Source organism: Henckelia pumila, chromosome 2 (assembly GCF_033568475.1).
Source record: "Henckelia pumila isolate YLH828 chromosome 2, ASM3356847v2, whole genome shotgun sequence".
NCBI lineage: Eukaryota > Viridiplantae > Streptophyta > Magnoliopsida > Lamiales > Gesneriaceae > Henckelia > Henckelia pumila.
Window position 1 is genome coordinate 123205102 of NC_133121.1, and position 26225 is coordinate 123231326.

The 26225-nt window shown below is 33.6% G+C and overlaps 5 protein-coding genes across 5 annotated transcripts; 1 reads left to right on the forward strand and 4 right to left on the reverse strand.

Annotated features, from left to right (window-relative positions):
* Nucleotides 1-1696: 1696 nt before the first annotated feature.
* Nucleotides 1697-6434, reverse strand: LOC140883520 (cytokinin dehydrogenase 5). The gene is made up of 5 exons (XM_073290023.1): nt 5590-6434; nt 5143-5270; nt 4358-4633; nt 2894-3162; nt 1697-2175 (listed from the first exon to the last, which is right to left on the reverse strand). The coding sequence occupies exons 1-5, from the start codon at nt 6164-6166 to the stop codon at nt 1848-1850; spliced, it is 1578 nt and encodes a 525-aa protein (XP_073146124.1). The 5' UTR covers nt 6167-6434; the 3' UTR covers nt 1697-1847.
* A 1782-nt stretch (nt 6435-8216) lies between these two features.
* Nucleotides 8217-9951, reverse strand: LOC140882488 (thioredoxin H-type-like). The gene is made up of 3 exons (XM_073288528.1): nt 9759-9951; nt 8666-8788; nt 8217-8557 (listed from the first exon to the last, which is right to left on the reverse strand). The coding sequence occupies exons 1-3, from the start codon at nt 9933-9935 to the stop codon at nt 8417-8419; spliced, it is 441 nt and encodes a 146-aa protein (XP_073144629.1). The 5' UTR covers nt 9936-9951; the 3' UTR covers nt 8217-8416.
* A 1373-nt stretch (nt 9952-11324) lies between these two features.
* LOC140878323 (uncharacterized) lies at nt 11325-16605 on the reverse strand. Its single transcript, XM_073281925.1, has 12 exons — nt 16498-16605; nt 16085-16258; nt 15818-15976; nt 15533-15624; nt 13692-13751; nt 13408-13464; nt 13105-13164; nt 12809-12912; nt 12429-12609; nt 12165-12323; nt 11911-12002; nt 11325-11449 (listed from the first exon to the last, which is right to left on the reverse strand). The coding sequence occupies exons 1-8, from the start codon at nt 16603-16605 to the stop codon at nt 12876-12878; spliced, it is 747 nt and encodes a 248-aa protein (XP_073138026.1). The 3' UTR covers nt 11325-11449; nt 11911-12002; nt 12165-12323; nt 12429-12609; nt 12809-12875.
* Nucleotides 16606-19093: 2488 nt separating this feature from the next.
* Nucleotides 19094-20090, forward strand: LOC140878324 (uncharacterized). Its single transcript, XM_073281927.1, has 3 exons — nt 19094-19187; nt 19280-19505; nt 19930-20090. Exons 1-3 carry the CDS (start codon nt 19116-19118, stop codon nt 20088-20090), a joined length of 459 nt encoding a protein of 152 aa, XP_073138028.1. The 5' UTR covers nt 19094-19115.
* Nucleotides 20091-23294: 3204 nt separating this feature from the next.
* Nucleotides 23295-26037, reverse strand: LOC140881769 (low-temperature-induced cysteine proteinase). Its single transcript, XM_073287334.1, has 5 exons — nt 25496-26037; nt 24781-25016; nt 24252-24392; nt 23733-24167; nt 23295-23493 (listed from the first exon to the last, which is right to left on the reverse strand). The coding sequence occupies exons 1-5, from the start codon at nt 25920-25922 to the stop codon at nt 23431-23433; spliced, it is 1302 nt and encodes a 433-aa protein (XP_073143435.1). The 5' UTR covers nt 25923-26037; the 3' UTR covers nt 23295-23430.
* Nucleotides 26038-26225: the final 188 nt, after the last annotated feature.

Consider the following 26225-nt stretch of genomic DNA (forward strand, 5'->3'; position numbering starts at 1 on the left):
TTCGAGACAAAGATGGTGCATCCATATTAATTCCTGAAAATTATGGACGGATGTATTGTTCCCCATGAAAAAACCAATTGTAGTAGTTAGGAACAAATCCATATCTGCACAAGTGTACCTTCACCGTGTTTTTGTCTAAGTATGTTAGATTCTGACATTTTTTTCGGTCGTATGTACACCTTATAATTCCGTCAGGTAAACATGTCGGACTACTCTTTGCAAAAGCAACAAAAACCTCTACATCATTAATGAATTCATCAGTCAAATATCCATTAACAATTCGACAATCAATCCAACTTATGTCGTAAGACATATTCGTTCCTACATGCAGTAATATATATATATATATATATATACTTGAAAGTTGGTAACAAAACATATTCAAATCGTGAATGAAAAAAAAAATTATTCCAGGATATAAAATAATATACTTCATCGGAAATGTGTCATGCAAACAAAATTATTCATAAATAAAATAATTATGCGATAAATTTTTAAAAAACAATTCATATTGCAAATGACCTACCTCTTATGCTAGCTAGTTTCCCGAGTTTGATGCAGCGAATAGAAGACAAACTTTTATCGTGGAATTGCTATTTTATAGGCAAATAACAACTTTTAATGTGGTGTTGCTATCGAAAAAATAAAATTTTCAAATAAATTTTCATATTGCAAGATTTCATTCTGGCATTTCCTTTTTATTTGCAAAATTTTGCCACGATTTTTTAAAAAACCGTGGCAATGTAAATATAAATTCAACACGCCAAGTTAATGAAACACGTTGATAAAAACCGTGGCAATGTAAATATAATATGCGTCGTTTAATAATAACCGTGGCAAATGTATTGACACGGTTTTTTTAAACAATGGCAAATTGCGACGATTTACTATAACCGTCCATGTTTTGTTGAACCATGAAAAATTGTCACAGTTAATAAAAACCGTAGCAAATTTTGCCACGGTTTAAAACAAACAGCGGCAAATTGCCTTTTTTTTGCGGTAATATACATATCCAATCATATAAAATCAATCTGTCAACAAAATAAAATGATTTCTCGGTACTCATTCTTTGTGAAAATTTGAAATGATTTACTACATTTGAATTTAGTATTAAATATTATAAATTAAGTCGAAAGAATTTTTTCACAATTTTTTAAGTTTGGTATTCGTATCATGGCGAAAATTTGACGCGAGTCATTTGGACAATATTAAACCTCCACGACCCAATTAACACAAATACATGTTGAGTTATTCAAAGAAAAATTATAGATTTACTAGCACAAACAAATAATTACGCAAATGATAAACCACCAACAAATAATTCATTAGATAACCCACCATTTATTCCACGACGACATTACAACTATTGAAGTAATTCAAATGATTATAAATTAACCATTACACCACTGAAAAAGAGAACACAATATATACATTATATAATTTCTCTTTGTAAAGTCATATAATCAATGTATAATTATATTTTTAAATACGGTTCCCTTTTTATAAAAAAAATCAATTAAAACTCAATATATATATATATAGACACGAATTAACCATACTCATATTCATAATAAATAATAATAATAGATGATCTAAATAAAAATATGTTTCATAAAATAAACTCGTTTCACAATTTTTTTTTTGGAAATTTAAAAAATATTACATATTATCTAGATCCATTAATGTATTTTCCATACATAGCTTTAAAACTATAGCCATTCTATTTCCAAAATAATCATACATTACTTATCAAATACTCGCCCTTTTCACCTTTATTATTATTATATACATACATACAACAAAATTTGTGAAGTATTTCTCATACCATCAACCAAAACTTTGTATGATCATAAGGTGTCGAGATCAAAAGAAGGCTTGAATATGCCTTGTCCATTGGCTAATATATTCCTTGGATCAAATTTCATTTTTCTTTTGCTAAACAACTCCCATTTATCACCAAAGTGATGCCTCCACTCTTGTTGCGTCGTGTAATGGGGAAGATATTGTTTCACTTGGATATCTCTCTCTTGGCAAAATCTTAGGATCTGTTCATTCTGATTTTCCAAGAATTTCAGAGTTTGAATTTCGTCACCATTTTCTAGCGCCGATCTGAGAAACGCCACCAAATAAAACACGCTTTCATTTGGTGTTACCACCGAATTCTTCTCGTCCCATCTGCAGATGAATATACACAAACATCACAAGTTAAAATTATGCATCAAGTGCTAATGTTTTAATAACAATGTTGATTCATTGAATTCTTTTCTGATCCATTCCATCATTATACAAAACTCAATGACCCATAATTTGATATATGGCCGTGGGTGGGCCAAAATTTACATCTTGACTAATAAAAAATTAGAAGAATGACACATAAAACGAACACTTTGACGTGTGATATCGTTGTCTTGCACCGAAAAATGTCTTCAATGCCATGTCATGAACAGGCCAGGTAATATTTCATTAGTGCGTTATTGTGACATGAATATTAAGAAAATCAACATGGTTTTGAATGACATCACTCAACATGGTTTTAATAGCAACTTCAATAAAAAAAAATTATATACATTTCACTTATGATATGATTCTAGGTACTACCTTTATTTCCCAATCCCGGACTAATATGCATATATTGATCCACATACGACATATACATTCAGAGATACAACGAAGTTCAAAATCCCGTTTCATGTCAATTGAATTCGAATTTTCAGGACATAATACGACAACTCGAAAGGCTATATGTAACTAAGATCGATCATCAACACCAGTGGTCAAGAAGTAGCAACACAAAATCATGCCACAAATAATTGGCATTATTATAATTAGAGAATTTATTCAAGCATTGAACATAAATATGTATACTATATAGTGAGAGAAGACGTGGGCTTACTTGTTCTTATTCATGGGGTATATCAGGATTGGCCCACTAGTCTTATTCTTGTTGCCCAAAATGCCCTTGAACACGCCTTTATCGAAGTCACCAATTCTTGATTTAGGGACAAATAGGTTAAGCCATGGGTGTGGCACATCCCATAGATTCTTGGCTCGAAGTTTCAACTCGGCCTTGTGAACCCGGTCCAAGAAATCAACGTACGGAAGATCGGTTGTGAACTCAGTGGCTGGGATATAATTTAGTTTCTTTAGCAATGACGCCACTTCCTGAAATGACAAAAACACCCTCAAGCTATTCAGTCGAATTATTCGTCATCGATACGGACTCCAGTTTCGGAGTTTTGACAAAAAAAAAATTAAGTTGATCCAATTTTATTAGTAATTGTGGTGCAATTCAACTAAAGCCAAGATAAATGTGAATTGAAATATTTTCCCAAATCAAATATCTCTCGAATCCGTGGATCCAAGTGCAACTCAGATATAGATTGAACTTACTTACTACCAGAGGGAACAATAATTATTACAATGTAAACCAAAGATACAATTAAAGTGTATGTTTCCTATTAAGATGCAAGCATATATTCGTTGATCATATAAAATAATGGTCACAATAAACTAATGAATCCAACATGCCATGCATGTTCATTTCGTCTTTTAATGGCTTTTGCTTTCAAAAAGTAATCAATAATAAAACTTTAAAAAACTATAAAAGAGATTACACAATCTAGTGAACATGCATTGGATAGTGCATGGCCATATATAGGCTGTACACTATATGTAATAATATTGCTATATTTATAAAATATATATTTGAAATCCCTAATTTTATAGTGTTAAATACAGATTAATAAAAAGAGGATATAATCTTTGTAGGATCCCCCTTTTGCTATCAAAAAACTCAAATTGGCTTCTGCTAATCGACAAAATATTGCTTATTTATTGAAACTTTCCCCGGTTTTCCCGGATAATTCAGATAATTTTATGCCTTGAGTGCATCTTGAATGATTCTCACAATTATATGTGACAAAGATATACTAAAATAATTTAAATATCAATCATTAAGGAAGATTTTATCCACATATTGTATTCAAATCAAATATATTACGTACCTTTGATCATTAATAATTATTCAAATAGATGTAAAAGATACATAAGCTTATCAATGCTAAAAAAAGGCTTTTTACAGAAAAGAATGTCACTAGCCATCATGCTGGAACACATACTGTGGCAGGTTCAATTATTTATTTATTTAATATTCCAATTGGTGCAAATAAAAATATTAGCCCAAACTAGTCCACGACACGTAAACGGTTAATATAGTTTTTTTTAAGGCAGCAAAAAAAATCTTATATTCTCTTTCGAAACCAAAAAATTCTTGACTTTTGACATATAAGTTAATGTGCGTACTATGTATATAGTAATAAAAACAATAGAGCAAATTAATTAGTTGTTGGCCAATTACCTGGTCTATAGCTTGAGCATCGGATTGATGGTAATTCTTGGCTATTTCCAGGCAGTACAAGACACCGGAGTCGGCATGGAGCGAAGAGATCTTAACAGGGTTGCGCGGGGAAAAGAACGAAGACCGCCAGTTGTTTATTAGCCCCTCGTCGACTATAACGAAACCTTCTACGTAGTCAAATTTCAGTGACGCGGGTTGTGTATGCAGGGATATAAGGAATTCCTGGTCTTCCGCAAAGGCCGAAAAATTGGAATACAATACTCTGATCCACCTCACCTGCAGATCGAATGAACACGGTATCGAATTTTAACGTCGAACGATTTTCGCCTTAGGTATGCAACAACACATGTCTAGGTCGGGAGAAGGGTGTCACTAGTGATCCACGACATATACATACATATAATTGGACGTAAAATATGGGATATATAATAATTAAACTTTATCCTTTGCCATATTTACATGTAATAATAGTGCCTAATTAACAATTCCATGCAGACAAAAAAGGGACACGTAAATAACCAACGGTGCCAGCTTTAGTACACCGATTTGAATTAAATTAAAGGCGAGGAAGGTGTTGAAAAAGTAGGCTGAAAATGGACCCAATTCCTCACCAAAATGTCATGAAATTTGTTGGGGTCACACTTTTGAGGTATTGTCACCACATAGTACGTACAAGGTAAAATTAATAAACAGAAAGATTTTAATTTTGCAGGAAAAAAAAAAAAAAAAAAAAAAAAAAGGCTGGGAAAGAGACAGCGCCCCACGATAATAATGCATGCATTTACCATTTGAGGGGCCCTTTCAAGTGCAATTCTTGCCCTAGTAATGATCCCAAATTGCCCTAGCCCACCAAGAACACCATGGTACAGTTCCCAGTTTTGATTCTCTGAACATGTCACCACCTCTCCCTTGCCTGTTCCACATTTTCAAACTTAATTAATTCTCTGTTAATTTGATAAGTTACCATTTTCAAATATGAAGCAAAAATAATAACACTCTCAAGTTGTGCCAAAACACCAAGTTCAAATTTTCCTATATAATTTATATTATATGTTAATATATAATTATTGATCAAGACATATATACAAGAAAGTCACAAAAATTAATAAGAAAATTAAAAGAGCTTTTCTTTGTATCTTCTTCTTCCTCAGAGCAGATTTATTCATGCAAATTAATTAAAAGATTTTGGGAAGAAAGATAAAAACAACTAGTTATATTATATATATATATACCTGTAACGACTTCAAGGTCATGCACATTGCTAATCTGAGGTCCATGATTGAAAGCTTGTCCACTGATACCCGCATTAGAGATTGTACCTCCAACTGAAAGGTACAAGTAATCCGTCCACGATTTCGGAGCCAGCCCATGCTCCAAGGTGGACCGCAGAACGTCTATCCATAACTCCCCTCCCCACACGTCTACATACATCGATTTCTCCGAAACCCGGGGCGGAGGAGCCGCCCCACGGGAGCCACTCATCATTACGACGACGCCGTTGCTGGTCATGGCCTGCCCATTTATGGAGTGGCCGTGTCCCCTAGCAGAGACGCTGAACCCGTGAGCCGATTCGTACGCCGACCTCACGAGCCGAGCCACGTCCCGAGACGAAGCCGGGTGCAGAACCGCCATGGGCTCGGCGCCGCGCAAGCCGCCGAAGTCGCGGGAAGCTGAGACGACGTCGGACGGGTCCATGCTGAGGTGGCCTTGGAGATCACCGGAGCTGAGTATCTCCGCCGGGTATACGGCCAAGCCGACGGCGACGATCAAGCGGCAGATGGCGAACGTTAGAAGAAACTTGGTAACCATGAATGGAAGATAACTAGGAAGAAAGTGGAGAAGATGCAGCAGAGGAAGGGAACAAATTAAAAGATGTTGGTTGGGAAATCGTGGAGCTAACGTAATCGGAGATTTGCACTTTAAAGATTTGATGAACAGATTTTTTTATCGTTTCCCCTTTCTTTCTCTGCTTTTTTCGCTGCTCACGTTATGGGACAAGTCTGTGCGTGAGATTTTGTGTGTGGCAGTGTGTGTTTCTAGTTTCAGGTTAATTTGTGTGTGTGTGTCAGTGGGTGATTTTGTATGCTGGGTGGTATTCATCTATCTTATATCTATATATATATATCAATGAAAGCAAAGCAGAAGTTTATCAATTAAATTATTAACAGAAAAAACATACTATTGAAAAAATAATAATAAGATTAGAGCTGGAGGAAATAAATAAAAATGGGAAGGGATAAACACGTGCGAGGAATGAGAGTAGACACGTGTGGAAGAAGAAGGGTCCACAGTGGGATACGAAGATCTTGGCAGCAATGGAGGATTCACGTGGGATGGAGCAGAGACAAGACGACGACGTAACAATGGGGATTCCACATTCACCCCTCTCGCTTTGGAACTCATTAATACCCAGATATGGATCATGGATACGTCATCTCTTTAAATTCTAGTGTCTCCCCCCATTTTATATTCTTTTTTAGGACATACATTTTATTTTTTTTTCTTGTAGCAAATAATCGAGATATTGGAGTGTATAGATAAATTAATGTTGCCGATTTTCCGATGAAGTCATCAGTCATAGAAAATTTTGTGGCTTGGAAAGTAGAAACGTCGAAATTTCCTTGTTCCCCACATGAAACTATCAATATTTTTCATTTTCGACGGGACCCGAATAAATTAATTATTCTCAAGACAAACAATTAGTTAAACAGCTTTACATTTGTGGAACTAACATTGGTCCATAACACTATTTATGCGATCGTATTTTGAGATAATACATTTAAATATTGTTTGAATAATTTTTCTTTTTTTGGGTTTTTCTTTCACAATTGAATGTTCATGTAGTATACACATATATGATTTTTAACGAGGTAGATCGTCAACCGTCGTGATGCAAAGACGGGACCGAACCCCAAAATTATATTTTAAATATTTACTAAAAGTATAATGTCATAAGAAGCTTAGGTGTGATGAAATTTATTTATTTATTTAGTAGAGTTGGATGAGATTTTGTATCGGTAATAAAAGAAAACTTGGCCCCTAAAAACGTCATCACAAGGTTTGTGGTCATTTGATATTGTGATAATTGCATCAGCTACAATGTCTGTGCAGAGATATTATTTGCGTTGCAATTAATTTATTATTATTCCTCAGAATAAACAGGCTCAGTTGGATCACCCTAACCCCAATTGAAACATTTTAAACTTCATTTATTACAAGATCCATCACAGGACCCACACCCTGAATACGAGGGAATAATCCACGAGACTACTATTTTTTTTTAGAATACAATGAATTTTATGGGTTGGTAAAGATGAGTGATGAACTCGATATTTAGGGTTTGACACCATAAAAATATAATAATCATATCTCGTTGTATGAGCATGAAAACATTTCAGATAGGGTGTTTAACAAATTTGCTAAGAAATAAATAACAGTCATTTATTTTTAAAAGTTCCAAACACTAACTTATCGGATAGGCAAGAAAATTCCCTCAAGCACAAACCACGCCCGTTAAGTAATGTTACTACGGGTGATCTTTTCATGTTAACATTACAAAATCTATGCAATTTACTTGTACTATGAACAGCGAGCTTCAATTTTGAGCTTTCGCGAACCAAAATCAATTCCTATTTTCTGATGTTAATATGATTTTCTCAAACAAGCGACCAGTTCATGACAATACTATTGCACACAAACATTTCAAGATTCGTGTTGAAATATAGCTAGCTGTTAGATACATACTAAAAGCCACATACCCCAGTGTGGTGGCATTAGATGATGTCTCATATGCGCCGGGGGCCGAAACATGGGGTGGGCTAGACTGAGCTCCGCCCCTTGTAATAATATGTAGTGTGTATACAATAAAGGCTATACCTTAAACAAGCATTTTCAACAAACTGAAATTTGACTGTAGTCAGAAACACTTGAAATCAGGCACCACAATAACAAGAACGTATAAGGCAAAAAGAAAAAGCATGCATCCATAGTACAAGTTTAAGAGAGTATCAGAACAGCATGATTATTGTAAGCACAAATATGACCAGAATAGTTTTAAAATCAAGCGGTCACAGCACCATGGAGGCTAATTTTTGCTGCCAAATCCTTCTCGCGTGCACCGACAACCCTGTCCACTTCCTGTCCTTCTTTAAGGAACACAAAAGTCGGCATTGCCTCCACTTTGAATTCCTTAGCAACAGGCTGCAAATGAATGTGAAGACGATTCAAGATTGCTAGAGCTGTAATGGATAGTTAACTTGAAATCTCGGGCTAGTGCCAGCAAAAAAAAAAAAAGGCAAATGTGCATACCTCAAGTTCATCGACATCCACCTTCAAAAAGATAACATGAGCAGTTTTCTTGGCAATCTCAGCAAAAATAGGGGAAATGAATCGGCACGGACCACACCATGCGGCTGTGAAGTCTATCACCACCTGTCATCGCATTTTAATTGCTACGTTCACACTCAAACATGCATATCTTACTTTTGCCACCTTAATTTGAAGAAAAATTTCAATGATTTACAATATGAGAACCATAAGGACTGTCGTTAACAAAAAACACAGACTAAGGAAGCAATTTCTAAAACCACAAGAATATATTGGGTTTCATCGAATTCTGTAGAATTCATTCCAAGTTGAATCCCATCAATATTTTATAGGTGTTTTTAACGGACCATTAAAACGCCACACAAGCATTTATCATGTACACCTGAGTAGCAAGAACACATTTTTGCAATTTTGACATTTTGAATCAAGCAATGGACTATTCACTCAAAGGGTACAGTAAATTGGGTCAACCAGGCAACCAATTCTTCATTTAGTCCAAATAAAGACACTTAACTTTCATTTAATAATTTTCAGTCAAAGGCCATGCTAAAGGATGGATTCAGCGGGGCCAGGGAGTTTGCTAGCCATCAGAATGAAATTTTAACTTGTGATTATTCAAAAAACAAAAACAAAAACAACTTTTAGCCCGCCGGAAATTTATTAGGTCACCATCACTCACCCGAATTTCTGGAATTCTGCAACGGGTCATGATTAAGGATTAGAAATCATTTCAAAAAACAAAGATATAATTTTTCAGACGAAAATTCATTTATTGAACCAGTTCCCCAAAAGAGAGAAACAATTAAGGATTAATCACAACAATCAGCATAAAGATTCCAACCAATTACACAAAACACAGGTTTGATCAAAACCCTAGAAATCTACTGACAAAAGAACCACGAAGAACGGTACACCACCGACAAACACAAGAGTAAAAAAGGCAAACAAAATATAAGCATGATATGTTGAAGCGCAAAACCCATGAGAACAAACCCCACATAAATTAAATCGTACCCAACAACAAAAACTCAAAAAAAAAAAAAAGGAAAAAACCGCAGATTTCCCGATAGAATACCAATTTCTTGGACTCAACACCCTTCTGAAAATGGGCCTTCCACTCATCGACGGTGTGACAGCCGAAGACCTGCCCTTCTTCCGCGGCCATTTCTTGGATTTCTCGTCGCGAAATGAAGAATATTATTGTCGGTGTTTTATATATTTTCTTTTTATCTAAGAAGGTGACTAGAAACATGCGTTTGCTCGAAGCAGGGTATAATATAAAAAGCGGTCCAAGGGGCAAGGGACCGGGCTTTTAATCTTTCGCCACTTAGAATTTATATCATAATATTTTTAAAATCTTTGTCAAATTTATTAATTTTCAATATAAACATAAAATCGATTTATTTTCAGCATAAACATGAATCGAATCGACTCGTCTAATGGATTTAACAGTATTAAAAGAGAACTAATTGATATTATGTGTTTATCTCACTTTTCACTTGTCTATGTACTTCATTTCATACGTTAGGATATGATTAATCTTGTAAATTAATATATGTTATAGTTTTGAAGAAATTTGTATAATGACGTTAGACATCACCAAAAAAATAATGGGCTAATGTAAATTTTTATTTTTTGCAACAATAAACCCTACTTGTTTTAGGGGTAGTGTTTTAGTAAATACTTGAGATCGATAGCTTTGTATGAGCCCTGATGCTCTCTTATTTATTGTCATTAACTGCCGTTATCATACTGCCCTCTTAAATCTATTTGATTGTTTGAATTAATGTTGAATTAATTTGAAATCTATCTCTCTTTCGACTTATGTAAATATAATGTTGTACATAAGAGATTTGAGGATATCTTTTCAAATGCAATCTTCAAATCCTTTTTCAAATCAAATATGAGAAATGGAATTTTTCATCGAAACTGAATTTAATTTAATTAGAATTAATTGGATTCCTATGTTTCAATAGTTTTATTAATTCTAAAATTTAGAAATGGACTAACATATACAATATGCAATTTTTGCTTTTAATTAAATGAATAATGGGTTGAACTGAGATTGTTGACACGTGTGACGTCAGTAAGTAACATCGGTCTGAAAAAATAGAAATACTCATTTTGAAATATGTTGTTTATCTCAAAAAAATATATTTTTTAAAAAATAGAAATACTCATTTCCCATATAAATGATAAATAGATAGTAGAAGTTACATTAATAAACAAGTCATTTAATAAAGAATCGCATTTATAATATAATAATAATTTTTCCCATAAAACGGAATATAATTTCTCCTTCGTTCTTTCTCAAAATTCCGCTGCTATAAAGATAAATTCATACGAGTGGATATCATCAATAAAGAAAGTTTTTACACTAATATACTCTTTGAATTTGTATAATAGACAACAGATTTGATAAATATAATCATACTAAATTAACGTGTTCGATATGTGCACTATATTCTCATAGAGCGGATCCATAAATTCAATTATCTGCGCAAAAATCTAACTAGAAAATTTGTACATTTAAACCCAGGGAATCTACCATGTTTAACTTCTACATCGACCGTACCATTTTTTAATCTAACTATTGTTTCCTGCTGAGATCTCCATGACCATTTCATGTTAACTCTGAACCTCTCACTAATGCTTGGGGAATTCGCGAGCCATCTCCGAAATATGTAAAAGACGGTTTTTTGTCTCTTACTTTTTCCTGCAACATCTCCAGAACCGGTCGCGTAGCCATCTTCAGAATAATTTTTACTGCATTAGATTTCAAACAAATAGTTACCCATAAGAATATTACTTTATAAGCATGAACAGAGTCTCCAAACCATACCACATATCTCATCTGAAAGGTGGTCATTCAACGAATCGAGACACGTTATATGATTTAAAAAAGAATAACAAACGGCAGAACATATAGAGATGTGAAATTCTTACGAAACATCTAACATTGTTGAGGCAAGGAATAACAAAACCAGAAGCATTCTCAGATTCAGAACCACCACAAGCACTACCCTCAAGACTTAATTTGGAAAAATAGCAAAAAATTTCAAGATTATTGTGTCCAACTGATCACATAAGATATTAATGTCGAAGATCATAAATTAGATTCCTTTACAGTTAAAAACACCTTCTTAAAGCAACAATATAGGTATGCACAATGCGTGACAAAATTTATAAGCCAAAGCCGTTAAATATAATTTCTGGAGATATTGAACCGTATGGAAGGTGGGATATCTTCAATTTCACGCCCTAGTTCTGAACTGATATAATCATCATCGTAGGGCAGGAGTGTAACTTCCTCATCCTCCTAAAACAACAAAAAAACCAACCGCTGAACTTCTTCACTGAGAACTACTACCTCTCTGTGATACAATTGTGCTAAACAACAAAATTCTAAACTTAATTCCTCGTTTAACTCCAGAAAAGATATTAAAATAAACTGAGGTCAAGAAAGCGAAGAATATGGAACCTTGATTTCACAAAACAAGGGCTTACGCATCCCAAAGACAACACCTCGAAAAAGGAGAGACTCCTCGTTCCCATCTTCCTTTGCCCTGAAAGTCAGGGCGCTATAATTAACTGCAATAGTGTTGACCTTACAAACCTTCACAAGCTTGAAATTCTTTGACTGTAACCAGTAGAAAAAATGCAGAACACAATGTTAAAATAATAATAATAACAATAATGATAATAATATCGGTGATATGTAGATACATCAAATAAATTGTCTAACTTTGGTGTCGTCGTAAAATTTCAAAGCTACGTCCGCCAGATTTATCGGACTGGCTCTTTTGCCTGCATTTATGCGTGTGACAGCCCCACCGGCGGGTAAAGCCTGCAGATCTCTCGGATCTAATCTACCTGTTCTCCGGGTCAAGACAATAATGTGGGATCTTCATACATAAATCACACATCTGTCAGGAAGTTTAACCAAACTTTAGTTTATGGCATTTATGTTTAATATGGTCTTTGATAATTTAGAAGTTAAACCGCCCAATGTGTCCATGTCTAATTCAAGAGTTTGTAGGGTTCCGAAGAACAATTTTCCAAATGGGAAGTATCTATATGATTGAAATGATCAAATAACATGAACTATGAAGGAACAAATCGTACTTCCCGCAAACGAGACAATGATATCCCCTCGACTCGATGAGATTTTGACAATGCAGGATACTTTGAATCATCGTAGGGTTTTATGTCGCTGGGCTCTAACAGCGCTGCACAGTTTTAGATTAACATCAAATCAGAAGACAATGCAGAATCCCTTATCCTCAGTTTACAAACTCAACCAATCGCCCAAAGTCAAAACCAAACTACATGCATCAAACGTATATCAACCATTTCATTCTTTGATTTCCCAACAAAATAAAAAGAAATCTAAAAAATGAGCCAAGAAAACAAGATCATACCTCGTTTTTGCAGGAAACTTTGAATCGTTGTGGGATATTTTGTCGCTGGGCTCTATAGCGCTGTACGTTTTTTATCAACACAAAATCATAGAACAATAAACAATCATCGATCCTCAGCTTACAAACTCAACCAATCGCCCACACACACACATATATATACGGTAACGCAAACACCGACCACTAAGACATCAAAACAAAAACAACACATTTCAAATGTATATCAATCTTTCCATTCTTTGATTTCCCAACAAATAAGAAGAAATATAAAAAATCAGAGAGAGAGAGAGAGAAACAAGGGAATACCTCGTATTTTCAGGATACTTTGAATCATAGAGGGATTGTATCATGTACGCCGTAGCGCTGCATGTTTAAGATTAACACCAGATCATAAGACAATAAACAATCACTGATCCTTAGAGGAGTTACTCAACCCATGCCACACACATGGGCTAATTTATATGCCGATTAACACGACATCAAAACCAAAACAATATTTATGTATCAAATGTATATCAATCTTTTTATTCCTTGATTTCCCAACAAAATAAGAAGAAATCAAAAAAGCAGCGAAAGAAACAAGAGACTACCTCAATCCATCAGAATTCTCTGAATCATGGTAGGAATTTATGCCCTTGGTCTCTACAGGGCTGCACGTTTTAGTTTAACAACAGATCAAAAGGCAATAGAAAATAACTGATACTTTACAAACTCAACCAATCGCCCAAACACAAACACACATGCAAACATATATGAGGTAATTCAAACACCGATTAATACGACATCGAAACCAAACCAACATATATCTACCTTTTCATTCTTTGATTTCCAAATAAAATAATAAAATAAGGAAAAAAATCTAAAAGATCAGAGAAAGAAACAAGATAATGCCTCATTTCTTCATGATACTTTGAATCATCGTCGGATTTTTTGCCACCGGGATCTACAGCGCTGCACGTTTTAGACTAACAGTTTAACACCAAATCAGAAAACAACATAGAACCACTGATCCTCAGCATACAAACTCAAACAATCGCCCAAAATCTTTCTCTCTCACACACACACACATATATAAATGGTACTTCAACGCCGATTAATACATCAAAACTGAAACAATGTTTATCAAATTATATCAACCTTTTCATTCTTAGATTTCCAAAAGGAAAAGAAAATTCAAAAAAATCAACTAAAGGTTGTGCTCCGATGGAAGGATTTCAAATTCATGAATTTCAAAAACATTTAAACTTATTTTTGTTGCTTTGATAAATATGATCACAAGTTTCAAATCCACCTCTTTCATATGTATATAATATTTCATGTTAAATAAAATAGATTTCAAGTTCTTCCAATAATGATATCCTTGGAAACTCATTTTACTTTATATAATTAGCGAGTAAATAAGTGATATCCTCCAGAAATTTCTTTCGTAGAGAAGAACCAAGGGACCATTTAGAGATTGCAATCACAAATCTTTATTTTAATAATTTAAATTCAATTTGTATCCACATTTTTTTTTCTTAGTTTCAAGATATAAAGAAATACGAGTTGCGGTTTTATAACCGACTATAGTTTTTTATAGAGCGACGAGTTTGATTCTCATTGATTGCAATGAGTGCAATTATTAAGAGGTAGATTGTTGGAGTGCAATAATAATATGTGCTAGGTAAAACAATCGAATCGTGAAACGTAGTATTTGAGTTGTACGGTTTAAAGATTTGAGTTGAACCACTAGATTTCAGCAAATAAATATCCATAAGAAAATTACTTTATAAGCATGAAGAACGTCTCCAAACCCTACAACATATCTCATTTGAAAGAAGGCTGTTCAACAAATCGAGACACATCATATCATATGATTTAGAAAAGAATAACAAAGTGCAGGACATACAGAGGAATGAAATGCTCACGGAACATCTAGCATTGTCTCATTGAGGTAAGGGATAACAAAAATAGAACCGGTAGCGCTGTCAGAATCAGTGCCATCACAAGCAACATCCTCAAGACTAAATAGGATAATGTTTCAAAATTATCACGTCCAACTAACTGCATAATATAGTAATGAATACCATAACTAGATCCCTTCCATTACAACTACAACCACCTTAAAAATGCACAAGTAGTGACAATTTATAAGCGGAAAGACATACAGAGGAATGAAATGCTCACGGAACATCTAGCATTGTCTCATTGAGGTAAGGGATCACAAAAATAGAACCGGTAGTGCTGTCGGAATCAGTGCCATCACAAGCAATATCCTCAAGACTAAATAGGATAATGTTTCAAAATTATCACGTCCAACTAATCGCATAATATAGTAATGGATACCATAACTAGATCCCTTCCTTTACAACTACAACCACCTTAAAAATGCACAAGTAGTGACAATTTATAAGCGGAAAGCCATTTAATATAATTTCTCAAGATATCTTACCATATGGAAGGGGGGAAATCTTCAATTTCACATGCTCCCTTTGGACCGGCATAATCATCGACATCGGGCAGAAGTGTGACTTCATCCTCCTCCTAAACAACAACAAACACCAACTGCTAAACTTCTTCACTGAGAACTGTTGGACTTTTGGTGATCATACAATTATGGTCATTCGCAATTGCACATTCTGAGTCTACTCCAAAATTCTTAACTTAAATCCTCATTCAAATCGAAAAAAGTTGCAATTAAAATAAATAAAATGAGGGAAAGCGAAGAATATGGTACCTTGATTTCACAAAACAAGGGCTCACGCATCACAAAGACAACAGCTCGAAAAAGAGGAGACTCCTCACTTCCATCTTCTTGTGCCCTGAAAGTCACTCCTTTATATCTAAATGCAATAGTGTTGACCTTACAAACCTTCGCGAGCTTGAAATTCTTGGACTGTAAGTAGCAGGAAAAATGCAGAACAAAATGTTAAAATAATAATAATAATAACAATAATGATAATAATAGCGGTGATATGTAGATACATCAAATAACTTATCTAACTTTGGTGTCATTGTAAAATTTCAATGCTATTTCCCCCAGATTTTTCAGAGCGACACTTTTGTCTGCATTTATGTGTGTGATCCCTCCTCCAACAGGCAATTCCGGCGGAAATTCAGCATCAATTTCTTCATCCACATTTTCATGTTTGACTTTGGCAATACATACATCACACATCTGTCCACAAGTTTAACCAAACTTTAGTTTCTGACATTCAATTTTAACACGGTCTTCAATAATAAAGATGTTAACCACCCAATATGCAAGGCTAATTCAAGAGTTGAAAGCTGTTCAATGAGGTTCCAAAGAATAACGAAATTTGCAGAGTAGGTTTTGTTTCTCCCGTTTTCCTAATGGGAAAAATCTATATAATCCAAAATGATACAATAACAGTGCAAAAGGAACAAATTTCATACGCCACGCAATCGAGACAACGACATCCCCTGGACTCGATGAGATTTTGACAGTGCTGGATACTTTGAATCGTAGGATTTTGTGCCACTGGTCTTCATAGCGCTGCACATTTCAGATTAACACCAAGAAAATAAAAAAATCACCGATCCTCAGTTTACAAACTCAAACAATAGCCCAAAATCACACACACATATATATGTATATATACAGGGTAATTCAACGTCGATTAATACATAGAACCAAAAAAATGTGTATCAAAAGTATATCAACCTTTTCATTCTTATGGGGGTGTATTCAATCTATACTTTTAAAGACTTTTATGGACTTTAAAAGTCTAGAGGTATTCAATCTCTACTTTTGTATACTCCATAAAAGTAGATTGGTATTCAACATAGATTTTCATAGAGTTTTAAAAAGTCAAGTGGTATTCAATCTTGATTTTTTAAAACTCTATAAAAGTCAAGTGGTATTGAAAAAGTATATAGATTTTCAATGACTTCTACCAAAATCTTAATGTACAAATAATCAAGCACTAGGTACCATAAAAAAAAGTCTAGAATTTTCTTCTCATCGCCCCCAAAGATTTTGATAGATTTTAAAAAAAACGTTTAGGGTTATATTGGGTTCTCTTCTCGCCACCTTCTTCTCTTCATCGTTCCTATCTTCTTCCATCCAAAGGTATGAATAAAAATTCTTTCTCCTTAACACTCATCGTCAATCTTGTTTGATATTTTTCGTTACTTTTTTTTTTTTTTTTTGGAAAATGTTCATTACTTTTTGTGAATTGTTGTTTGTGATATCTCATGAAATTAATGCATCCAAGGTAAAGCTCGTTTGATTTTTCTTCTGAACATTTTGGTAGCATTCCCAAATCTACGTACAGCAAAGATTTCTGTCAATGAACATAGTCCAATTAGTTTAATATTGATGTCATTTCAGCAGCATATATATTCTTCAAATCAATTCCTACTTTCATATCAAATCCTGAATGAAAACTTTAATAAAAGTTGTCACGTCTCTTTCACTAGAAGCAAAGTCAAACCAAAATGGGTAAAGGGTATAACGAGTGAATCTATGTACAACAAATGTGGTGAGCGAAGATGGCAATTTCAGATATGGTCTAGAATTTTGAGAACTCAAGGTCGGTTTTTTTTTTTTGGGTTTAATTTTTTTTGAATTTTTTTGCAATGCATGCTGATCTTGTTCTCGTATCTTTATTTGATTTGATTTGCGTTGATTGATTCGATGCTTTATATATCAGTGATCGGATGAAATAGTTGATTCCACGTCTGTACGTTGCTGTTTGTTCCGAGTATAGATCAAATGAGCTTATAAATTTCAAAATTGATCGTTTGTGTTTGGACTAAGGAATGAAAATTACTTGTGGTTTATCAAAATCCTGTGCTACGACACATGTCCAAAAATCCTGAAAAGACTGAGAAAATATCCCAACTTTTAACATCTTTTGATTTTTTAATAGCTTTGAAACTGAAGAACCCTTTTTCATCCACTATTAAATTTGTAGCTTCCTTCTTGTGTGCATGTATTACTGTGTAAGTTGGGAAGTCAAAAGCAAGAAAAGACCGAAAACCATGTTGTGTTTATTAATCATGTTGAAATTTACAATCAGTAGCTTAAATAATACTGAGTATTTTTTTTATTGATAGTGATCTATACTACTTTCTGTTCTTACCGTCTCTATTTTTTGTTCACCCTATTCAATGAAAAGCCTTCTAACTAAAATGTGAGGATTCGATCATAAAATTTATCCCTTGTCATTTGATATGTGAAATTATTTGTGCTTTGCTAAAGAGAAGGTTGGCTATGGCCGTGTTATGTTCATTTTGTATGATATTAATTTTGGCTTATTTTAGTGTTATCCATCAACGGGTCGGTTATGAGAGAACCAATTAATTTTGAGGATTAGATTTTGTATTTAATTTGAAACAATTTGTTGATTTAGAAATTCCCATGTGATTTATAGATATTTCGATTCGGGTGCTTGTAGACGCATAGACTAGATAACAGAGACGCATGTTTGATGAACAAATTTTATTTGATATGCATGTGAATTTTTTTCCATGAATTCATGAAGCTTTTTTTATTTAATCAATTGTTTTATGCCAGGAAGGTTATTTAAATGTCAAATCTCAATATACATGACGCAAATGAAGAGATGAAAGAAGACAAATCAGAAGAAGAACTACATGAATCCATTGAGTGTTTGTTGATGCACATTTTCGAAATATTTTCTGTGTTAAATGATTATAGGACTAGCATGTGTCACGAACTTATCCAACAACCATTAACTAGAAGATCAATAACTGCAAGTGGATACGATTATATTCATAGAATATTAAAAGAGGATCCAACAAACTTTAGAGAAATATATAGGATGTACCCCGATGTTTTTTTAAAGTTGTGCAACATTCTTAGGGAGAAAACACACTTACAAGACACACGATATATCTGTGTTGAAGAAATGCTTGCAATGTTTTTACTTATTGTTGGTCAAAATACTCGATATTGCATGATTCGTAAAATATTTGGTCGATCACAATACAATACTAGCAAAAATTTCCACAAGGTATTGAAAGCATTAAAGATCATTGTCGTTGATATGATGGTAAAGCCTAGATCTACAGTGCCAGAACGAATAAGAGAGAGCACAAGATTTTACCCTTACTTCAAAGTAACAACATTTTCAATTACTGTTGTTTTATTATTATTTTTGTTGTTGATGTTTCAAGTATTAATATATTTGATATTATTATTTTATTGCAGGATTGCATTGGAGCTATTGATGGTACTCATATCCCCGCGACAGTGTCTTGGCGTGATGCTAACAGTTACCGCAATCGTCATGGAATAATTTCTCAAAATGTTTTAGCAGCTTGTAACTTCGATTTAGAATTCATATATGTACTCAGTGGGTGGGAGGGATCTGCACATGATTCACACGTGTTGACAGATGCTTTATCAAGAAATAATGGACTCAAAGTGCCACAAGGTATTTTTTTTTGTAATATATATTACTAAATTATTTATGTTTTTTTACTTTTCAAAAGTTTATATATGTTATTCATTGATATACAAATATGATTTGATAGGTAAATTTTTTTTAGTGGATGGCGGATATCCAAATAGACGTTAATTTTTAGCTCCTTTTCGAGGTGTACGTTATCATCTTCAAGAATTCACAGGACAAGGTCGTCACCCTGAAGATGCAAAAGAGTTGTTCAATCTTCGCCACGCTTCATTGAGAAAAGTTATTGAGAGAATATTTGGCATATTCAAATCGCGTTTCAAAATATTCAAGACAGCTCTTCCATTTATTAAATACAAGACTCAGACAGATCTTGTTTTGGCTTGTGTTGGGTTACATAATTTTCTTCGCAAGGAGTGTCGTTCCGATGAGTTTCCGATTGAAGCAGATAATGAAGCTCCATCATCTTCATCAGAACAAATTCATGAAGAAAACTTTGATCAATTACTTGATACTCAAGAACAACAACGAGCAAATGCTAATGCATGGAGGGATGCTATAGCCAATCAAATGTGGATCGACGTTGATCAAGTAGTCACTAATGATTAAAGTTTTTTCCATAAAAGATTACTACAATTTAAATATCATAATTTTTCCGTATTTTGATTGATCATTTATCTACAATTTTATACAATTATTTATCTAGTATATTTTGAGTCATTATTTATCTAGTATTGATTATTGATAAAAGTGTTATTATATATGCGTGAAAAAATATTACTCATTGACTATATATTTGAAATCGACATGACAAAAAAATCATGAATTTAAATAAGTGGTTGATTAATTATTTTTGAAAAACAATAAAAAGAATTTATAAACATAAAAATTTATAATAAAAAACTTATATGACAATGTTAGGATAAAAAAATCAAGAAGAATTAACGAATAAAGTTTACAAAATTGTACAGAAAAAAATCAACAATAGTCTATAAAAGTCATTAAAAGTCCATGAACTCCACAAAAGTCTATAACAAAATTCTTTAAAAAAGTCAACAAGAGTCTATAAAAGTCATTAAAAATCCATAAACTCCACAAAAGTCCATGACTTTGAAAAAGTCCATAAAAGTCTTTAAAAGTCTAATTTGAATACACCCACCTTAGATTTCCACCCAAAAAATAAAAAAAGGAAATCTAAAAAATCAACGAAAGATCCAAGAGAACACCTCATTTTTTCGTTGTTGAGACTTGAGAGGCGGGTTACGACAAATCCCGACCCTAATGCTAAATCTACAATTAATTTTTATATGTATTGAAACGTAATAATATTTAGTATTAATAAAATTATTAATAAAATATATTATAATATTATTATTATTTTGGGACGAGTTGAGATGCCGTCGGGATAAAGTTTCATTATCGATTTCTTCCGATATTAATCGGGACGAGAAAAATCCCGAAAATTCAAGTCAATTTCGAGTTTGTATTTTTTCGAGATGAAAATGGGATGAGATTCGTGAAGAATCAAAATTTTGAGAATTTTTATGATCCGTAAAATATACGGGTCAATAAACAACATTTATAATAATTTATGACATATGTTCATTAATATTTTTATTAAAATATCAAAAGTAGGTTTTTTAATCTTGACTGTGTAGTTTACAATTTGAATCCTTTACTATTTTAAGAAAGTGACTAGAAACATGAGTTTGTTTACGGTGTTAATTCGGGTGAGTTCGAGTCAGGTTGACAAAAATATTTTTTAAAAATTTATCAACTCGAACACAATTAACATGATCAACTCGAATCAACCCAATTTTATTTTTTTATTTTTTTAACAAAATAATTAAATAAAAATTCAAAACACACAATAATAATTCAAAACACACAATAATAATAATATTATTATTTAATTTAATCGCATAATAACAGTATCTAAGCTTATATATAATTTAAATTTGAAAGTATAGTTGTACAAAATTTAAAGTATACTTACTACAAAAAATAAAAAAATATTTTAAAAAATAAAAATTGTACAAAATAAACAATAAATGACAAAAATTTATTATCAATATACAATAAATTTTTTCAAACATACCACGTATAAAAGTGTAGCAAATCTTTTTTAATTTTATATAAAAATAAAAAAATATCGGGTCATCTCGGGTCAACCTCTAACCCAAACCCGATTTAAATTTTTAAGGTTAGCTTTCGGTTCAACCCAATTCTACCTGAACCAAAAAACCCTCAACCTTAACTCAATATTTTTCGGATCGTCTCGTATCGGATTGAATTTTGACAACGTATGTTTGTTCGAAGCAATGTTATTAAAACCGGACCGGACCGGCCGGTTCGACTGGAAACTGGTCGTCGGTCCGGTCCGGAACTTCACCGGGAACCGGAAAACCGGTCCAACCGGTCAGAACTGGTCAAAACCGGTCAATAACCGGAAAACCGGTTGAATCGGTTGAACCGGTTTTTCAATTTTTTTATTTTTTTTTTGAAAATTTGAAATTTTTATTTTAAAAACTTTAAATTTAATATATTTATATATATATATATATATATATATATATATATATATATACATGATTATTTGGAATTTGTACTTCATTAAAAAATTATTTTAATAATTATTGATTTTTTAAAAATTAAATAATTAATTATTTAAATAATTTAGAAGCATAATTGACCTTTTGAATATATTTACATATTTATTTAGCTTTCAAATTATGACAAATATATATATTTTTTGTCTATTTATATATATATTTGATTTTTTAAAATTCAAAATATATTATTTATTAGATTATATTATATAAACGGTTTTCCGGTTCGACCGTCCGGTTAAAATGATCCGATCGGTTGGACCATTTTTTTTAGATAGATCGATTCGATCACCGATCCGGTTATGAAAGCACTGGTTCGAAGCAAGGTATAATATAAAAAGCGGTCCTCCGCAGTCCGCCCTTTAGATTTATCACTATAAAAATTTTTAAATCTTTGTAAAATTTATTACTTTTTATGTTTTTCTTTACATTTTTATAATTTAAATGAATAATAAAATATTACAAATTTTCGGTGAAATCCTTTTCCAAGTTAATTTTCTAACTACGATTTCCAATGCGACGATATACATAAAAAAAACATTATTTTTTATATCGAATTTATTATTTTTCAGTACATGTATGAAATCGATTCATTTTCAATATATGCATGGATCAAATCAATCCGTCTAAAGAATTTAGCAGTATTAAAGGAGAACTAAATTAATTTTAGTTCTTGATTTCACAAAACAAGGGCTTACGCAACAAAAAGGGGCTAATTGCATCCACACTCCCTGTGAAAAGTCTAAAAGACATAAAACCCCCTGTGTAAAATTAATAGCATGTTAGACCCTATGTTTTAAAAAAATTAGCATAAAAACCCATATGATAGGGTATAAATGTGCCCGAGTTTGTATAACATAAAGGTGAAATGTGCTACATTTTAAAAAACTGAGGGATGCATTAGTCTATTAATATTTTTTAAGGAGTTTTATGCCTTTTAGACTTTTCACAAAGGGTGTGGATGCAATTAGCCCCAACAAAAAGACAACACCTCGAAAAAGAGGAAACTCCTCACTTCCATCTTCCTATGCCCTGAAAGTCACCCGCTGTATCTACATGCAATAGTGCTGACCTTACAATCAAATCAAATAATATTTTAACTATCATTTTTTATTTTTTTTATTACATTATATTATTTATCTCTACATTACTTATTTTATCTACCAAACCAAACGGTACCTTATGAGACAACATTTTATCCAAATGAAACAAAGGTATGCATGGTTCATTGGTACCCAAATCATATATAAGAATTCTCATAATACAATGACAATTGTCACAAAAACTATAATATTCAGTATATCTGCTACGTTCCCATGCTCAAGAAAGAACACAAACACCTAAATTTCAGAAGAGCTTTTGGCCTTTGCAACTTGCTTGATTAATGTGGAATTGGCAGTCCTCTGCAACCATGAAATGCATTCAAGGGTCACATAATGTAGATCAATACGAAAACTAGAGACTCAAACGAGTCGAGTCGGTGTCTCAGAACATTAAAATACTGCCACAAAAATTGATTATAGGAGCTATAAAAATACTGGAATTTGTTCGAGTACTCGATTGTCACAACATTAACCTATTGCAAACTTAGAACACAGGGCTAAGATAAGAATTTATGGATGAAGTGAAATAAAAATCAAACCTTGAGACAAAGGTTCCGTTTGGTGTCACAAACCGGATACTCTTGAGGACAACAGTGAAGATTGTCCTTGCAGCAGACAGCAGATTCCGCGCCACAGCATTTCCAGTACAAGCATATTCCAAGAAACCTCTGCGAACAACAACACGTTTCACCACTCGAACAGGACGTGAAAATACTACATCTGGTAGGACCGGGGGAAGGGCTAGGCGGAGGAGGGTTTGGGCTTGTTTTCACAGGATAGGACGCGAGCGTGTTGATTCCACATACGCCCTGTGAGTTCCCACTGTTTCTTAGCATGTGCATATAGCCATTGATTCCCCAGTTTTTCCCCCAAGAATTCTTTATTATCCAATAATCATTTCCATCTTTAGAATCATATCCCACTATCAGCACAGCATGATCTAATGAAGTCGAGCAAGGGCCTGTAAATATTCCCTGCAGGTACCATGGTAAATGATCAAACAGAGATTGATACTATATAGAATATAGGATTTATCGAAAATGGCTATCTGCACGAACACTCGAGTACAGCTGGAATTTCGCCTCACTGCCACATATACCGACACTGACTGGTTGAGTGGCAACAGCCTGCAGTAGCTGCTTCTCATCTTCGGAGGGTACATCAGCATAACTATCTATGGTAACAACATGTTGTTTCAGCTGCAATGTACATTGGTACAAAATTTTATTGAAAGCAGTCAGAGAGAAGTTGGATGGAACAAGAAAACAGATAATAACATGGCACCTTGAGTGGCTTGCAACTCCAAGAATAATAGGGACGAAAAGAGAAGAACTGCATACCTTTCCCTAGGGCTGATACCAGTATTTATTGCTTTCTGGTTATCAAAATCTGTAACGTTGTGCTTGGATTGATGGATTTGAAGCAATGGATTTCAAACTATTTGATATGTTTTGATGGAAATATCCACCATATATCAAGTTACACAATCCGAACGGTAATTGTGATGGATCCCAAAGCAAATCCATCAATCCAAGAGCAATCTAAATGACAGAACTACGAGTTAAAACAGCATATTAGCAGGGTTACCTTATTGTTGTTACACGTTTTGTCACGACCTTGAAAAGGGTAATCATCTTCGGTATCAATCCCTTTGTTTTTTATGACGAATTCATATGCATAGTCCATGAGTCCTCCTCCACAGCCGGCATTATAAGATTTATCACAGTCAATTAGCTCTTGTTCGGACAGACTGACTAAAGATCCTGCCACAATCTTATTAATGCCTTCAATGGCACCAGTGGCTGAGAATGACCAGCAAGCACCTTCAAAAAATCGAAGGCAATGGAAGTTATACCCTTTAAATCTTCCTACCGACTAGATCAATATTCAGAAGAGTTACTTAAACGAAACCAGCCTGAAAAAATTAACTCATTCCAGTGGTATCGAATTGACTTTCCTCAGAATCCCCGCACGGCCAAAATACATAACTTGTCAAAGAACATCACACTGAAGCTGCATACCCAAATTTAACTAAAATGTTGCACTCCCAGCTAAATATTGAATCCGTCCTTTAAACTAACATCCTAATTCCCAACCAAGAATTCAAAAGACCAAACTCTGTGAACAAATTAGGATTTTACTGAAAGAAAACTTGCCAGACAGAAAAAAGAACGAATAATCCATCTCCCTAATCAAGCCACTCAAACCATATCATCCTTTAAGCATGTGAAACAGAGACCCATATAGCTTCCAAGAATCAGTAATTAGGACAAAAATAATAATAATAAAGCAATAAACTTACCACAACTTCCCTGATCTTTAACCCCAGTGACAGCCCCTTTGCTCCTCCAATCCAAAGAAGAAGGGATCGCAGAATCTTCCAAACGATTATGCGGCGACCTGCTGTTCAATCTGATAACCGAATCACTGGCAGAAAGTGAGAGGCCCAAATACTTGGCCTTGAATTCATGGCTAGTGAGATCAGCAAAGGCATTGAGAGCGAGTGTGTAGGAAGCATTAGCCATCGTATTGTGGCGAGTAACATATTCGTAGTTTTGTTCAAACACTTGGAGCCTGTGCTGCTTTTCTTGATCGGAAGTGTAATTCTTCCCATACTGTTGGCACCAGGAACTAAAAAGATCGGGAATTGGCGAAGATTTGCATATGGATAGTTGAAAAATCAGGAGAAGAAGATGGATTAACGGCCATAACCATCTCATATCGGACATAGATACAAACTCTGATTCTCCTAAAAACGAGGTTTGCAAGAAAAATACGAAACATGGGCTTTGTCTATTGGGCAAATCCCATCGTGGTGTTGACTGGTTCTTAGGTGTTCCCTGTTTCCACGTTAATGGTTGGAGCAGCCACTTAAAATACTCAAAATTTCATGTTAATATAATTTTATTAAAGAATTAAAATTATTTCTTAAAAATAAAAATAATGTTGTATTTAATATTTATTTATGGTTAAAAAGACAAATTAAAAAGACATGTCGGTTTATTTTCATTGTTTGAAAAACATGGATTCAT

What these genes read in the sequence shown, in the direction of transcription:
- LOC140883520 (XM_073290023.1), bottom strand. Translation starts at nt 6,166, where the DNA reads ATGGTTACCAAGTTTCTTCTAACGTTCGCCATCTGCCGCTTGATCGTC. An exon ending in TGACCTTGAAGTCGTTACAG is followed by an intron (nt 5,271 to 5,589) that starts GTATATATATAT and finishes AATGTGGAACAG; the next exon opens with GCAAGGGAGAGGTGGTGACA. An exon ending in ATGCTCAAGCTATAGACCAG is followed by an intron (nt 3,163 to 4,357) that starts GTAATTGGCCAA and finishes TTGTCATTTCAG; the next exon opens with GAAGTGGCGTCATTGCTAAA.
- LOC140882488 (XM_073288528.1), bottom strand. Translation starts at nt 9,935, where the DNA reads ATGTTTCTAGTCACCTTCTTAGATAAAAAGAAAATATATAAAACACCG. An exon ending in GTGTTGAGTCCAAGAAATTG is followed by an intron (nt 8,789 to 9,758) that starts GTATTCTATCGG and finishes ATGCGATGACAG; the next exon opens with GTGGTGATAGACTTCACAGC. An exon ending in TGGATGTCGATGAACTTGAG is followed by an intron (nt 8,558 to 8,665) that starts GTATGCACATTT and finishes ATTCATTTGCAG; the next exon opens with CCTGTTGCTAAGGAATTCAA.
- LOC140878323 (XM_073281925.1), bottom strand. Translation starts at nt 16,605, where the DNA reads ATGTGCAGCGCTATGAAGACCAGTGGCACAAAATCCTACGATTCAAAG. An exon ending in CGTTGTCTCGATTGCGTGGC is followed by an intron (nt 16,259 to 16,497) that starts GTATGAAATTTG and finishes ACTTGTGGACAG; the next exon opens with ATGTGTGATGTATGTATTGC. An exon ending in GAGAATTCTGATGGATTGAG is followed by an intron (nt 13,465 to 13,691) that starts GTAGTCTCTTGT and finishes TTAAACATGCAG; the next exon opens with CGCTACGGCGTACATGATAC.
- LOC140878324 (XM_073281927.1), top strand. Translation starts at nt 19,116, where the DNA reads ATGATGGTAAAGCCTAGATCTACAGTGCCAGAACGAATAAGAGAGAGC. An exon ending in GATTTTACCCTTACTTCAAA is followed by an intron (nt 19,188 to 19,279) that starts GTAACAACATTT and finishes ATTTTATTGCAG; the next exon opens with GATTGCATTGGAGCTATTGA. An exon ending in TGGACTCAAAGTGCCACAAG is followed by an intron (nt 19,506 to 19,929) that starts GTATTTTTTTTT and finishes CGATTGAAGCAG; the next exon opens with ATAATGAAGCTCCATCATCT.
- LOC140881769 (XM_073287334.1), bottom strand. Translation starts at nt 25,922, where the DNA reads ATGTCCGATATGAGATGGTTATGGCCGTTAATCCATCTTCTTCTCCTG. An exon ending in TAAAGATCAGGGAAGTTGTG is followed by an intron (nt 25,017 to 25,495) that starts GTAAGTTTATTG and finishes GATTTTTTGAAG; the next exon opens with GTGCTTGCTGGTCATTCTCA. An exon ending in AATTCCAGCTGTACTCGAGT is followed by an intron (nt 24,168 to 24,251) that starts GTTCGTGCAGAT and finishes TGGTACCTGCAG; the next exon opens with GGAATATTTACAGGCCCTTG.